Source organism: Phocoena phocoena, chromosome 2 (assembly GCF_963924675.1).
Source record: "Phocoena phocoena chromosome 2, mPhoPho1.1, whole genome shotgun sequence".
Lineage (NCBI taxonomy): Eukaryota > Metazoa > Chordata > Mammalia > Artiodactyla > Phocoenidae > Phocoena > Phocoena phocoena.
Genome location: NC_089220.1, coordinates 37,398,016 through 37,414,526, shown reverse-complemented (window position 1 = coordinate 37,414,526; position 16,511 = coordinate 37,398,016). Strand labels below are relative to the sequence as shown.

Genomic DNA, 16,511 nt, shown 5'->3' with positions numbered 1-16,511 from the left:
CTTACAATTAAAGCAGTTATAGGGCTGCCCTGCTGGCACACTGGTTAAGAATCCGCCTGCCGGGCTTCCCTGGTGGCGCAGTGGTTGAGAGTCTGCTTGCCCCTTTCCGGGAAGATCCCACATGCCGCGGAGCGGCTAGGCCCGTGAGCCACGGCCGCTGGGCCTGCGCGTCCGGAGCCTGTGCTCCGCAATGGGAGAGGCTACAACAGTGAGAGGCCCGCGTACCGCAAAAAAAAAAAAAAAAAGAATCCGCCTGCCAATGCAGGGGACACAGGTTCGAACCCTGGTCTGGGAAGATTCCCACATGCCACGGAGCAACTAAGCCCGTGCGCCACAACTACTGAGCCTGCGCTCTAGAGCCTGTGAGCCACAACTACTGAGCCTGCGAGCCACAACTGCTGAGGCCCACGCGCCTAGAGCCCGTGCTACACAACAAGAGAAGCCACCGCAATGAGAAGCCCGCGCACCACAACGAAGAGTAGCCCCCACTCGCCGCAGCTAGGGGGAGTCCGCGCGCAGCAACAAAGACCCAAAGCAGCCAAAAAAAAAAAAAAATTAAATTAAATTAAAAAAAAAAGCAGTTACAAAGACTGTTCTTAGTAGAAGTCAAAAATTTTTAAGTAACTTAAACATGGGACAAAGGCAAGCACCAAGAAAAAAAATTATATTTTCCATTTGAGGAATGGACAGTGTTTATATGAACAACAAAGGACAGGAAGAACACATTAATGATATATCTTGCATTGTTCTCATACACTGCTAGTGGAGTAAAAATTGAGGCAACCTTTCTGGAAAGCATTTTGTCAATACATAATGAGCTATAAATGTTCATATACATTGAATTAGTAACCTCTCTCCTAGAATTCTTCACTAAAGAAATAGAAATGAGGGCAAGGATTATACATAAACATGTTTATAATAAAATTATATATACCATACAACAATGAATAAATCAACATTTATTGATAATAAAGTAGTGCTTAAAATATAAGTTTTGGGGAATTCCCTGGCAGTCCAGTGGTTAGGACTCGGCGCTTTCACTGTCGAGGGCCTGGTTCAATCCCTGGTTGGGGAACTAAGATCCCATAAGCCATGCAGCAAAGCCAAAAAAATAAAATAAAATATCAGTTTTTGGAGCTACACGGACCTGGATCTAGCCACTTACTACATGCATTTATTGGGACTCTAAAAATGTAAATAACATATTAAATTATCTTGAAGGGAAAAAAAGAGATGTATCTGTAAAGACACAGAGCATCTCACAGAACCCTAGGGCAGAATGAGGCTAAGCTTCAAGAAGAAACTGGAATTATAAACTGGACGGTCACAGGACCATCTCTTCTCTTTACATATCCACTTCATTCTTCTTTTTCTGCAGACTAGTTTCTCTGTTCTTCAGTCCACATGGTAGATAAAGCTTTCTGAATTCACTACTTCTTCATTGAGGAACCTGCCCAAACAGTACTCTTCTCAGGTCCTGATGGGCAAGAACACGTAGAGAAAATATGGCAGCCCTATAGGTGAGGGAACCTTCAGAGGGTTGGGAACTCGGCAGACTCTCTGAAAGGTGCCTACTTCTTCAGGTGTGGGACCATGGGCTAGTTTTATAGTCTCTTTGCAATGCAGTTTCCTTGTTTATAAAGATAATAATATCAACAGTAAGGACAACCCTATAGTATAAAAAGTATTTTGCAGGAATATGAAAATATTTCATTCATTAATAATGTTTTCTAGGAATTTTTACTGATAGAAAATTTATGACATAATGTATTAGTCAGAATTCTTTAGAGAAAAAGAACCAATAGGATGTATATGTATACATATATATTGAGAGATTTATTATAAAGAATTGGCTTTATTATTGGATTTATTTTAAGGATTATGGAGGTTGGCAAATCCAAAATCTTCAGGGTATGAAAGCAGCCTGGAGACCCAGGGAAGACTTGATGTAGCTCAAGTCCAAAGGCAGTCTGCTGGCAGAATCCCTTCCTCCTTGGGGGAGGACAGTCTTTTTTCTCTTAAGGCCTTCAACTGATTGGATAAAGCTCCACCCACATTATGGAAGGTAATCTACTTTATCCAAAATCTACTGAGTTAAATGTTAGTGTCTTTTAAAAATATCCTCACAGAAACATCTAGAATAGTGTTTGACCAAAAATCTGCGTACTGTGGCCTAGCCAATATGACTCAAAATTTACCATCACATTATATTAAATAAAAAAAGAATAAAGTCCGTATACAATATGGTCCCAATTATTTCAAAATTGTAAGGAAATAAAGTTAACACTAGCTTTTTCCTATTCTTGTATTTTCCAAGCCTTCTATAAGGTTCAGTACTTATCCTGTTTATCCTTAGTAGCATTTAACAATATTAACTACTTTCCCTTTCCAGAATACCCTCTCTTTCTTTCACTTGTAGTTTATAGTATATTCTTTTTATGATACTGTCCAATCTATATCCCTCTCTTCTGCAAACATCCCCACTTAGACCCAGCAGTGTGGCCCTGGAGACATGCTCATACTGTGTGATCCTGCTCTCTTGACCACAGCCCCTGAATCAGACACTTGGCTCTAGGGAAGCAAATCCATTGGCTGGGCTGAGCCGATTAGATTCTTTTTCCTAATAGTAATAAAGTCAGAAAGTCAGTCAGTCTCTGTTACATGCTTGAAATTGGAAATGACATAGAACTAGGGGTGAGGCTGACATACACATGCCAAAGTAGAGACAGAAAAGAAAGAAGCAGAAATGAGAGACCATGCAACCTCAAGAAACAAAGATGGATGGCATGCCTTTAGTTCTGATAGCATTCCAGAGCCTAGCTCCAATCCCTCATGAGACCTGGTAGCACTTTCTTATCCTTGACTTCCACAAGACAGCCCCCCTCTAGCCTTCAAATAACATTTTTTGGTTTCTTTGTTTGTTTGCTTAAGCTAGTTCAAATGGGTTACTAGAACACTGCACCCCCACAACACACACACACACACACACACACACACTCACACACACACACTCATACTCACACACACGCTGCCTTAGTTAGACAATCCCTAAGATATCCTCTTAACCTCTCGAACTGCTACTTGTCAGATTCTGGTCCAGGTTCTTTTTACTCTATCCATTCCTTAAATATTGATGTCTTTAAATTTTTTTTTCCTATAGACCCTCTGTTCTTCTTACTCTGTATCCTCACTGAGGGCAATATCATCCACTCTAATCACTTTGTTCTGCACGTCTATGTTGTTGACACCAAACCTGTCCAGGTCTCTTTCATGTATACAGCTGCCTCCTAGATAGTTGCAAATGGCTGTCTTACAGACACGTCAAATTCAACGTATCTAAAACAGAACTCATCTCCTCCACGCTCCTGCCCCTTTCCACAAATCTGACCTGATTTCAATATCTTCTATCTCTATAAATCAAACTAATATTTCTCACCTTTCCAAATATCTGGAAATTTGGGAATAATCCTTTATTCCACTTTTTCCTCTTTACAGCCACACCCAGTTAATCACCATGCCTTGTCAGTCTACCTCCTAATAACTCTCAAATTCACCATTTCTCTCTACTGCCACCTAAAGGTCAGGGGCCAGCAAAGTCTTTTTCTGTAAAGAGCCAGAAAGTAACTATCTTGGGCTTTGTGGACTATACAATCAAGGTCACAATTACACAACTCTGCTGCTGTAGCACAAAAGCACCACAGACAATTATGTAATGAATGAACATGGCTGTGTTCCAATAAAGCTTTACTGTATAGCCCCTAAATTTTTGAATAATATAATGTACACGTGTCACAAAATATCATTCTTCTTTCGACTTTATTCAACTATTTAAAAATGTGAAAACCATTCACAGTTCACAAGTCATATAAAATCAGGCAGCAGGCCTGTCTGCAGTCTCCTGATCTAGGTCCCCATCATCTCTCCCTTACACTGGCAGAGTAACCTCTTACTAGGCCTGGCTTGCCTGCCTCCAGTCTTGCTTCTCTCCAGTCCATTTTCCATCCTACAGACACAAGAGTATTTCTAAAACACCAATCTAATCTCCTTGAGCAAACAGACCATATTTGTTTTAGTCACTCTGATATCTGGAGGGCTTATGTTATTGCCTACTACTTATTAGAAATGTGAAGAGATCATATTTGTGGAATTGAATGTCATTACCTTGATTAAAGCTTTTCAGTCAATGAGAAGGAAAAAAGTGTACAACTACAACAGAACAAATATACTTGTCATTATTCTCAGCTGAGATGATTTTCCCTATAGAGAACAGATGAGACTATCCTACAAATTATTAAATGGCGAGTTGAACAAAGTTTATATGTAATCAATGTATAAAAACCAAGGGCATTTCTATATTCCAGCTACAAAAAGTTAGAATATTTGAATTTTAACAAGATATCATTTACAACAGTAACAAAAATAAATAAAGTAACTAGAAATAAATCCAACAAAAGATATGCTTGATCCATATGGAGAAAATTATAAAACTTCATGAAATGCATTTAAGAAAACATAAATAAATAAGATTTACCATATTCAAACATAAGAAAATTCAAAATTGTCAGGCTATCAATTCTCTCCATATTAATTTATAAATTCATTGCAATTTCAGTAAAAGTCCAGACAGATTTTTACATGGAAATTAAAGGGCTGATTCTAAACTGTATATTGAAAACAAATATTCAAAAATAGCCAACACAGTCTTGAAGAATATGATAGAGAACTTTCATAAACAGATACCAAGACTTATTCTAAAGCAACTATACCAATTAAGAAAGGTGATAATATTGCTAAGGAGAGAGACAAACAGGCCAGGGAAACAAAACAGAGAACCCAGAATTAGACCCATACATACATGGGAACTTGATATGTAACATAAGTGGCATTATAGATAAGTGGAGAAAGGATAAACTATTCAAAAATGGCACAAGGTCAGTTAATTATTTATATAAAACATTACATCAGATCCATACCTCACAGCACGTACAAGGCAACTGAAGGTGAAAAACTTAAATGTGAAAGGACAACTTTATCTTTCCAATTAAAAAAAAAAACCACAAAAGGATTTTTCTTTTAGACCTAGACAGAATCAAAAGTACATGAAGACAGATAAATAAAAACAGCAAGAATTCTGAAAAAATATTTATAAAACTACAATAAATGTAATAGTATAGTACTTGCACAAAATATTAGATATATCAATTCTAAATCAAATTATGGACATAGACCCAAATATATACCTATACTTAATATATGATAAAAGTGACAGTTCAAGTCAGTAGGGAAAAATAGATTATTCAATAAATGGTGCCATTGGGAAATACCAAGTTGGATTCCTTTCTCAAAACAAGAGATGATTCAAAAATTTAAGCATAAAAAATGAAACCATAAAAGTACTATAAGAAACCATGGTAGAGGGGGCTTCCCTGGTGGCACAGTGGTTGAGAATCCGCCTGCCAATGCAGGGGACACGGGTTCGAGCCCTGGTCTGGGAAGATCCCACATGCCGCGGAGCAGCTAAGCCCATGCGCCACAACTACTGAGCCTGCGCTTCGGAGCCTGTGCTCCGCAACAAGAGAGGCCGCGACAGTGAGAGGCCCGCGCACCGCGATGAAGAGTGGCCCCCGCTCACCACAACTAGAGAAAGCCCTCGCACAGAAACGAAGCCCCAACACAGCCAAGAAGAAATAAATTAAATAAAAAAAAAAGAAACCATGGTAGAAAGCCATCCTAATATTACACAAAATTGCAAAACTATGAAATAAAAGATTGATACATAAAAAGAAAAATTTCTCCTTGGAAAAAAAGTCAGAAGAGAAGTAATGATTAGGGAAACATACTTCCAAATCACACCACAGTCAAAAGGCAAATTTCACCACTACATAAAAGGCTTCAAAAACTAGTAAGTGGGCTTCCCTGGTGGCACAGTGGTTGAGAGTCCGCCTGCCGATACAGGGGACACAGGTTCGTGCCCCGGTCTAGGAGGATCCCACATGCCGCGGAGCGGCTGGACCCATGAGTCATGGCCGCTGAGCCTGTGTGTCCAGTGCCTGTGCTCCGCAACAGGAGAGGCCACAGCAGTGAGAGGCCCGCGTACCGCAAAAAAAGAAAAAAAAAGCTAGTAAGTAACCCAAGAGGAAAAAAAAATACGTCCACACAAAAACTTATGCAAAAATATCCATGGCAACACTATTCAGAATAACTAAAAAGTGAACTCAAATGTCCAACGACAGATGAAAGCATAAATAAAATGTGGTATATCCATCCAATGGAATATTACTCTGCAATAAAAAGGGATGAATTACTGATACATGCTATAATATGGATGAATCTTAACACATTATGCTAAGTGAAAGAAGCTATTCACAATAGACTACATATGTATGCTTCCATTTGCATGAGATGACAATAGTAGGCAAATCTCTAGAGTGGATTAGTGGTTGCCTAGGGGTGCCTAGGGATTGGGGGAAAATAGAGAACAACTGCTATGGGCATGGGGTTCCTTTGGGGGATGATGAAAATGTTCCAAAGTTGATTGTGGTGATGGTTGTACAATACTATGAATACACTGAAAGCCACTGAATTGTATATTTTAAATGGATGAATTGTATGGTATATGAATTACATCTCAGTAAGCTGTTGTATGTTAAAAAAAAAAAAAAAAGTAGAGGTAAGAGAATTTCTGTTTCTGCCCATAAACGATTAACTGTTGTAAAAGAAAAAAAAGCTATTCCACTGTAAACAACCAGAAAACTAGACAAATTATATGAAAGAACTGTTTTCAGATACTGGAAAACAAATAGCACAGGACTGTGATTCATGAGAAAAGGGAAAACAAATGAGATGAGCCCTATGACTGCCCTGGCTTGCTGCTAGAGGCAGTCTCCAGGCTGTAGCACAGGAGGAGGAAGCAAAACAAAGTCCAACAGTCTCACTGAGTTGAGGGGAGAGAAACAGGAGTTCCCAGAGGTCAAAGCAGCAATAATTTTCAAGAGAGGACTCTACACAGAGAAAGAGCCCCGTGGTGGTGGAGGGGGTCTCTGCAAATCATTGGCTGAGTAACTAACCTGTGCACACACGGGATGAAAATCCATCAGGCTTTTCTATTGGAAAGCAGTAGGCCAAATAATTCCCAAAGCTTACACAGGCCTGTAATTGCTTTCCCACCAGGCAGAGTGCTGAGGGAATTGGGTAGTCTTTGGAAGGTTATCACCTTAGTAGTGAGGCTAAATTAGCTCTAGACTATGGTTATTCTAGACCCACTCTAGCAAGCCTAAAAAGATTAAACTGACAAGCAATTTAATTGTACACTAGACCAAAGACCCAATAGGAACTTCCAGATATAAAATATACAGTATCTAAAATCATATCTCATTCTACTTGATGAGTTTACCAGAAAACTAGACATTGCAGAAGACCAGTGAATTTGAAGTTGTAGCAATAGAAACTATCCAAAATGAAGCACAGAGAGCAGAAACACCGCAATCATCATCATCATCATCATCACATTCGTGATTTACAAGTGACCAGTGTTAAACAAATCTAACATACATGAGATTGAAGTTCCAGAAGGGGATGATGTGAGGGAAGGGAGAAAAAAATATTGCTAGAAATAATGCTGGAACACTCTACAAAAATAATAATGTATTCTGAGTATTATAACATATGTAGATGTAAAATGTACGACAACAATAATACAAAGGAGGGAGGGCTTCCCTGGTGGCGCAGTGGTTGAGAGTCCGCCTGCCGATGCAGGGGACGCAGGTTCGTGCCCCGGTCCGGGAGGATCCCACATGCCGCAGAGCGGCTGGGCCCGTGAGCCATGGCCGCTGAGCCTGCGCGTCCACAACGGGAGAGGCCACAACAGTGAGAGGCCCGTGTACCGCAAAAAAAAAAAAAAAAGTTGGGAAAAGGGAAAAATGAAGTATACTGTTGCTATACTTGAAATGGTGTAACATTATTTGAAGGTAGAGCAAGGACTTAAAGAAAAAAAAAGAAAACCAAAGAGGTATAGTTTTTAAAAATTAGTAAAATACCAACAATCTGATAGGAAAAAAAATAGAGAAAGTCTTTGAATTGGCAGTACTGGAATAGTCAACTTTTAAATAAATTACGCTGTTAATATACTGGAACATCATGCACATGTGAAAAAAATCAGATAGCTCTCTGTATAAAACATGGAAAATGCTAATACGGAGAGGCAATATAACAGTAGTATGGTGTCACTTCATAGCAGAACTGCCTGGGTCTGAATCCAGGCTCTGTTAGGTACTTGCAGAGTCATTTTGGGCTAGTTACTTATCTTCCCTCTGCCTCAGTTTCTTCTGCAAACCAGTGACAATACTCAAGGGATTTTATGGAGATTAAAAGTCATGTAAGGCATTTAGACAATCGCAAGCACAAAATTAGTATTCGTTAATTTTGGGGTAAAAGAAAAGGAAAATCTCCCAAATATATTTCTACATTAAAAAAGCAAGGTCCAGAAAGGTATGTTGCCATTTGTATGAAAAATAAACTATATAAATATATGCCTACAAAAGTAAAGACTATCTCTATAAGACTAAATAAGAAACTTCTAACAATGAATCCCTCTGGAAATGAGATTCTCATAGCTGTGGAACAGAAAAAGAAGAGAAACTGTACTCTCCTCTTCATATTTTTACGTAAATATTGAATTTTCTACAATCTATTACCTGTTCAAATAAATTAATTTAAAATGAAGATTTAATAATAAGTACTTATAAAATCAGGAAAATGTGCATTTCAAACACAAGTATCATACTAGGTAAAAAGAAATAAAGTAGCGAACCAATTTGATTTTTTAATAAACTGTGTTTCTTCCAAGAATTACTATAATGATAAGTTTCTTTGGCTCTTGAAGCCTTTTCTGGTCTCTCTCATTTGTGACCTACTTTTCTAACTCTTATGTCTTGCCTTTCTTTTATTGTTTCATGATCTCACAGATATCTTCCTTTTTAATCTACAATAAACTACATTATGATGGAATATCTTATGTTCTTTTTTTCCCCAAAGACTTCATTATGCTTAATTTTTTATTTATATTAGGAAGATAGAGGAAAGGAAAGATGATCAAATCAGCATTTGATTTCAGTCAACAACTTAATGTTTAAAAGAAATATTTATCATTATTGCACATGTATGTACACATTATCTTCTCAATGTATATAAAAGCTGTTTTTATATTTTAAGAACATACATATCTATTTCAAAAATTTTATTATTGCAAAGATTATTTAAAAATCACAAAGTATGATATGAAAAGAGTTTTCTCTGTAAGCTCTGGAGTGTGTCTGTAAGTTTAAAGACAGCTTGTGGGACTTCCCTGGTGGAGCAGTGGTTAAGAATCCGCCTGCCAATGCAGGGGACAGGGCTTTGAGCCCTGGTCTGGGAAGATCTCACATGCCGCAGAACAACTAAGCCCGAGCGCCACAACTACTGAGTCTGCGCTTTAGAGACCGGGAGCCACAACTACTGAGCCCTCGCACCACAACTACTGCCGCACGCCTAGAGCCCATGCTCCGCAACAAGAGAAGTCACTGCAATGAGAAGCCCGCACACCACAATGAAGAGCAGCCCCCGCTCGCTGCAACTAGAAGAAGCCCGCGTGCAGCAACGAAGACCCAATGCAGCCAAAAATAAATTAATTAATTAAAAAAAAAAAAAGACAGCCTGTGACTCACTAGCTATGTTACTCTAAGTCATTTATCCTTCCTCCATGTCAGTTTCCTAATCTGTAAACTTGTATTAATAGTAGGACCAAACATTGGGATGTTTTAAGAGCAGACTAAATGAGGTAATAAACATTTCAAACAATGTCTGACCCATAGTAAGACCTTAATAAATGTTAATAAAGATAATAATATAACTATTATTATTATTAAAAGTAGTGAAAGCATATGCCCTAGTTGGGAATGGTAACCCTATAGGTAGCACCTATAGGTTACCTATAGGTAACCCTATAAAAAGTGAGATGTCACTCATTTTTTAAAAATGAAATTCATCTAAAACTTGCTTAATGTTATTAAATTAAGTATATAATTAGAACTCATTATATGTCATGTTATTTAAAAATTAAGACTTTTTATTTCTGGAAAGAACATGCAGACATAAATACAAAAGGAGTGCTTTATTTTAGATTATTCTTCAAAAGACTATGTTCTTAATATCTGATGTCCCTTACTTCTTATTTTTTTCCCAATTCAGACTACAAAAAATTCCAACAAATAATATGAGAGCAATAATCATTATCTTGGCCAATGGATCAAGCTATTTAATACCTGGAGAAATGCCATAACACTTTCTATCTTGCATTACTGGAAAAAATTCTTCCAGCATATCAAATAATTGTTTGGAGCCATACTGTTTCAATCTCCCTTTTTGTATTATTAACATATCTTTAAAAGATTCAAAGAATCGAACTGCAAAAGAACTGAGACAGCAATGTTGTAGAAATATAAAATATATTCTAAGGATCAAGAGTTGATTTTACTGGCTGGAGGTTGGTTTGTTCGTTCTGCGGACCAGTCCCTTAATTTAAGAAAAAAGTTAATAACTATGAAGAATCTAAGGGGACTTCCCTGGTGGCGCAGTGGTTAGGAATCCGCCTGCCAGTTCAGGGGACACAGGTTCGATCCCTGGTCCAGGAAGATCCCACATGCCACAGAGCAACTAGACCCATGTGGCACAACTACTGAGCCTGTGCTCTAGAGCCCGTGAGCCACAACTACTGAACCCACGTGCCACAACTACTGAACCTGGGCGCCTAGAGCCTGTGCTCTACAACAAGAAAAGCCACCGCAATGAAAGCCCGTGTACCACACGAAGAGTAGCCCCTGCTCGCTCCAACTAGAGAAAGCCCACGCACAGCACTGAAGACCCAATGCAGCCAAAAATAAATAAAATTAAAACAAAAAAAAGAATCTAAGGAATCAGACCTCCTTGATATTTTTGAAGGGATTGAAGAAAGTACATTTTTTCCTCAAAAATATTTGGGGAATTTCAGTAAAATGCAGTACCCCTCACTTATCTAATGGATCAGAATCTCTGGGAGTAAGGTGCAGAAACTGCACTTTACAGAAGCCCCAAGTGATTTTTCTGGCTTACTGTCATTTTAAGAACAAATGAATAATGAAACAGAAAAGGTTCATTTAAAAGGCTCCATGTGAGTGAATCTTGTCCAGATTTCAAGTTAAGAACATGAAGTGAGGAGTGAGTGAAGTAGTTGTCTCAAGCCAAAGGGATAGCATGTGAGATAACTCAGTTTCCAGAGGTTTCAGCATCCTAGGCATTAGAAATAAACACACCTGTCCTGAATAAGCAGTAGGAGCACAAGCAGATGGAAACAACTGTCAACCAAAACTGCTATTAATTAAAAAAACACTAGGCTTGCATTGTTTAATTCTTATCCCACTTTCCAATATATATTTTTTTCATTACCCACTCTGGAAATATAAGCCTCCTAAGTACTATAATACTAATTGGCAGAGAAGAGGACCAAAACACCTTAAGCAAAGGAAGGTACTTTTGTTTTCAATCAAAACAAGGATTTTTTTAAAAAGTAAAAAATATAAAAAGTCATTTTGGTTTTTTGTACTGCATTATTACAACCAAACATTCATAAACACAGAACTTTCACGTACGGGAGTCTTTCTTTCAAAACAACTAACCAGGGCTTCCCTGGTGGTGCAGTGGTTGGGGGTCCCCCTGCCGATGCAGGGGACACGGGTTCGTGCCCTGGTCCGGGGGGATCCCACATGCCGCGGAGCGGCTGGGCCCGTGGGCCATGGCCGCTGGGCCTGCGCTTCCGGAGCCTGTGCTCCGCAACGGGAGAGGCCGCAGCGGTGGGAGGCCCGCGTACCGCAAAAAAAAAAAAAAAAAACCAACTAACCAAAAACAATCATTCAAATTTTGGAAGTTTATTCAAACTTAGAGTGGACACGTAAAAGAAGAAACAATTTTCCAAGATTAATTCTAATGTAACTGGTCAGTTTCCACATCTGTAAAATGACAGTTTGAGACTAGGTGATTTTTAAAGTCCTGTCTAGCCCAAATTCTAAAACTGTATGGTATATAAATTCCTCAAACTTTGAATTAAATATACTAGGTTGTTCAAAAACTGTAATGTAAGCATATTCTGATAATTCAAATAACCCTTAAGTGTTAAAATATTGATAGCTGCATCCCATAAACAATCCAGCAGTACTGTTTTCAGACTTCCGGTTAGCATGTGTTCTGAATGAATGATGAGCAACAACTACTTTCTCTTTCTTGGACTGCTAATATTAATAGCTTGCAACATAGCTACTCAACGAGGAGTTACAAAATACTCTATCATTATGGAATCTGGAAAATCTCATAAAAATAAGAGAACCGTTATTAGCTAACCAGTTAATATTATAAGTCAATGACAGTCTTAAATTCTGAAGCATTTAGATTAAATAAACTTGAGATATTTATCTATTATGCAAAACAGGCAGCACTAATTTACAATCTGAATATTACTGCGAATCTCCTTAGGTTAAACAGGAAAAAAAAAACTGTTCATGGTACTCTTCCCTCATAATTCTGCCATTCTTACTATATACATTACATACTTTCCATGTTCCTGTAAGAGAGATGCACTGCACAGAAATGTCCATGAGGACAAGGGTTTATCTATACTGAAATTAAGCCTGAGATAAGTAAGCTTACCATAATGGAGTTTTATACAGAATGTGTATTTCTCAGTGTGAAATGATTTTGTGCTGTAATGGGAAAAAAATCAAGGAAGACTGATTCCTTAGATTCTTCACAGTTATTAACTTTATTCTTAAATTAAGGGACTGGTCTGCAGAATGAACAAACCTCCTTACAATTTAAAAGGCAGATAACTAACACAACATTGTAAACCAACTATACTTTTTAAAATAAGAATTTTAGAAAGACAGATAAAAAATCAGTCTAAGAATAAATTTTGCTTCTATATAAAAAAGAATTCGCTTTTAAATCTAAGTAACATTTACAGACCATGAAAAACTGAAAAATGGGAGGCCAGAAGAAGTAGGCAAAATATAAAAGTTTACTGTTAAAAACTCATCCCCAGCTGTCAGGCTGATCTTGCTGTCATATTTACCATTTTTACAAACCCACTAGTCTGACCAAGAACCCTAATTTTAAGAATAACTTTAAAACCATTTGTAAAGCTAATTCAACAATAATACTGTAGCTCAAAGTGATAGTTCAGATCAGTGATCCAAAAGCTAATTAAACTGTGTCTATCAGCAAATTAGCAACCACACCCCTTTAAAAGAGCAGTCAGGCGGTGCTCCATTAACTTCCACAAAGGGTGGCTTTCATTTAAAATTCATTACTTCATTGCCTGAACGACCATGTTTGTTTCATAAACATTGTCTCGGGATAAATCCAATGACTTTACCTACGCCTGAAACAGAAATCAGTCTGGGGAAAGGCACCATATAAAACGGGTGAATCTTAGTCACCCAACTATTAATTATAAGGACATTACATTAAGTAACCATAATTATATTCTGTGCATCACAAGAATTAAAATCGCTTAGAAACTCAACCAAAGCCCGATGATAATGTATTACTCCACGAATAGTGTTTACTTTAGGTTCCAACAAAGGTATTATTATTAAAATAGAGTTTGACGACTAAGTCTGAAGGTTTCCCCCATCGTTTCATTATTTTTTTAAAAGCTAAAAAGGGCCTGTTTGCGGGTACTGTGAAAACCTGTGGGAAGAGAGGTTTGGGAGGGGAACGGCCAAATTCAAATAACTGCAGACAGCAACAGCGGCTCGGAGTCCTTTAACTCCCCTAGGCTGAGCCGGGCGAGGACAGGGACCCTTACCTGCCAGCGGCCATAGGTGAGGAGGATCATGGAGATGGGGATGGCGGTGCCGGACATGGCATGGGTGGAGGGCATGCTGTACTCTGAGTTGTAGAAAACCTCCAACTTGACCACGGGCGGCGAGGCGGGCCGCGGCCAGCGGATGATGTCCTTGGTGCACTGGCCCAGGTACATGGCCAGCACCCAGATGACCACGAGCCTCCGGCCCACTAGGGCGTCCAGGTTCCAGATCCAGAAGGGGAAGAACAGGATGTAAAAGAGTTCATTGCCCAGCTCCGTGCCGAAGCAGAACAGGTAGTAGAGAGGCATGTTGCTCACGTGGGCCAGCTGGCCCTCCTCGCCCGTCAGCGAGTTGCGGCGCAGGACCCCCGCGCGGCGCTGCGAGGCCGGGCCCAGCTCGGTCGCCCGCCCGTTCCGCACGCCGTTGGGGGCGCCGCCGCCGCCCGGCTTGGCTGGGCACTGATTGCGGTAGCTTCCGGGCGGCGGGGGGCCTCCGGACGCCCCCAGCTGCAGCTCTTGGCGCCTGGATTCTCCGGCGGCAGCTGTGGCGGTGCGGCTCACCGGCGCTTCCACCCCGCACAGCCGTTGGAAACGAGCCACTTTCTGAGGGTCCTGCAAACTGCCGACCAGCTGGACCAGCCGCTGCCTCAACGACATGATAACGGGACCGCGCGGTCCGCGGGCCGGAGGACGGCGGCGGGAGGGTGGACCGGCCGCCGGTGCAGCCCCGATCTGTCTCCGCGCGCCTCGCCGGCGGCGCCTCCCTCCACCCGCTCGAGTCCGCCGGGTGACGGCGCCACAGGCCTCAGCGGCCGCGCGTCCCCGCCCCGCGCGCTCCGCCACTGCCCGCGGCCTCCACGCGCCGGCGCGCACCGCGCCCCGCCCCGCCCCCATGGCCACTATGGAAGGGGGCCCGGCCGCTTGGGTCCGCCCCGAGCTCACACGGGCGGCGTCAGGGCGCCTGAGGCTCGGCGGGGCCGCGGCCTTGAGGTTCTCCTTATTAATACCCACCAGGCGTCGCGGCGCTCGGCGGGCGGGACTTTGCGCGTCCTCCTTCTCCAACTTCAGCCCTTGTTCCCCGCCAGCTGGGGCTGTTGGCTTCTCTCGGTCCAGCGTTGACTGGAAGAGGCCACGATCCTGGTGCCAGGTTCGGCGGTGCCAGTGGCCAAGCACCCGGACGACCTGCTGGCACAGAATCAAATGGTGAATGAAGGCTAAGTAACCACCATGCGCCCGGAATCGTTCGACTCAAGGAATAACAAGTAATTACGGAGCTGTCCCTGATGGTTGGTGTCCTGAAAGCCACGTGCCAGTTGACTAGTGGTGACAAGAGTAGATATAGATCCCAGGACAATAGCGTGTCATTGATTGTCAAAAGTTCACAAATAGCCGAAGTAAAACCAATAAATCACTGAAATAGTCATTAGTGAAAGGGTATTGTGCACACACCAAAAAACAGTTTGCAAACTAGAATCACTCAAACCAAAACATGGAGTGAGGCTCAGGGATATATTGTTATAAAGCAGCTTATATAGTGAAAAGGCCGTGACTGTTTCTTCTTCATAGTGATTGGTTAAAATAGTAGAATTTTCAGTGGTTACCTCATATCAACCGTGAGAAACAGTTCAAATTTTGTTTATAATTTCCAAAGGCATAAGCAAGAAATGACTAAATTGGTTTTGTCTGCCCAGGGAATTTTCAAGACTGGCCTTTGTTTGGTTTTAAGAGATCACAGTTATTATTGACTTACATATAGAATTCCTTTTAGTAAATTCTAATAGCTAGCAGGGTTGCACAGAAGATACATAATTGGTGGCTGAACACAGAGTGTAGATTTTTGAGTTTGATAAGTCTGGTTGAGAGACTTAACTTTCATGTTTCACAAGTTACAAACTTGACTTCTAGAAAGAATCGTTTTTTATCAGAAGGGCTCTGAACTCTAATTCCAGGAAGTTATTTCAGGTACGGTGAATGTCTATAATTTTAAAATTTGAACTTCTTCCAAGAAACAGGCTGGAAAATTCCCCTCCCTTATGTCATTAGAAATATTTTCTTCTTTTTCAGGGAGAATTATTCTCCTTCTCCCACTCCACTTGCCAGGCCGTGGCCATGGAAAGATGAATAAATCATCAACCGTGCGCTCAAGTTGCTCACAGTATAAATGGGAGACAGAGATAGATCCACCTCTGGAGTACAGAGCAGATGGTAAGTGCTACAACTGAGTCATAAACAACATGCTCTGGAAAGAAGAAACAAGTTGACTAGGGACAGCAAGAAAGGTGTTAAGAGGTGATCCAATTGAGCTGGATCATAATTGAAGAGCAAGATATGAATAAGTGGAGAAGTCCATCGGAGGAAGAGAGAAAATGAATAAAGATAGGGGATGGAAATGTGCAAAGATGTATTTGGTAAACAATTAATAGCTCATAGAATACAGAGTAGGAAGGGTAAGTGGCTGGAATGGGGTTAGAAACGGAAGATAGGACCAGATTGTAAAGGCTGGGGATTTTATTTTGGAAGCAGTGAGGAGCCATCAAAGGCCTTTAAGCTAGGCAGTGACACCAGCAGAACTGTGCTTTAGAAAGATGACTAGGAAGGAAATCAGCAATGAATTGCCAGAGGTTAGAGACCAAAGGCCAGG

General features: G+C 40.6%; 1 protein-coding gene across 1 annotated transcript in view; it reads right to left on the bottom strand.

The window, feature by feature from the left end:
* Positions 1–14,527, bottom strand: part of SGPP1 (sphingosine-1-phosphate phosphatase 1) — a 33,783-nt gene extending 19,256 nt beyond the window's left edge. The window contains exon 1 of the mRNA XM_065872867.1: positions 13,871–14,527. Coding sequence (XP_065728939.1) covers positions 13,871–14,527 — 657 coding nt within the window. The remainder of the gene's footprint in view (positions 1–13,870) is intronic.
* Positions 14,528–16,511: the final 1,984 nt, after the last annotated feature.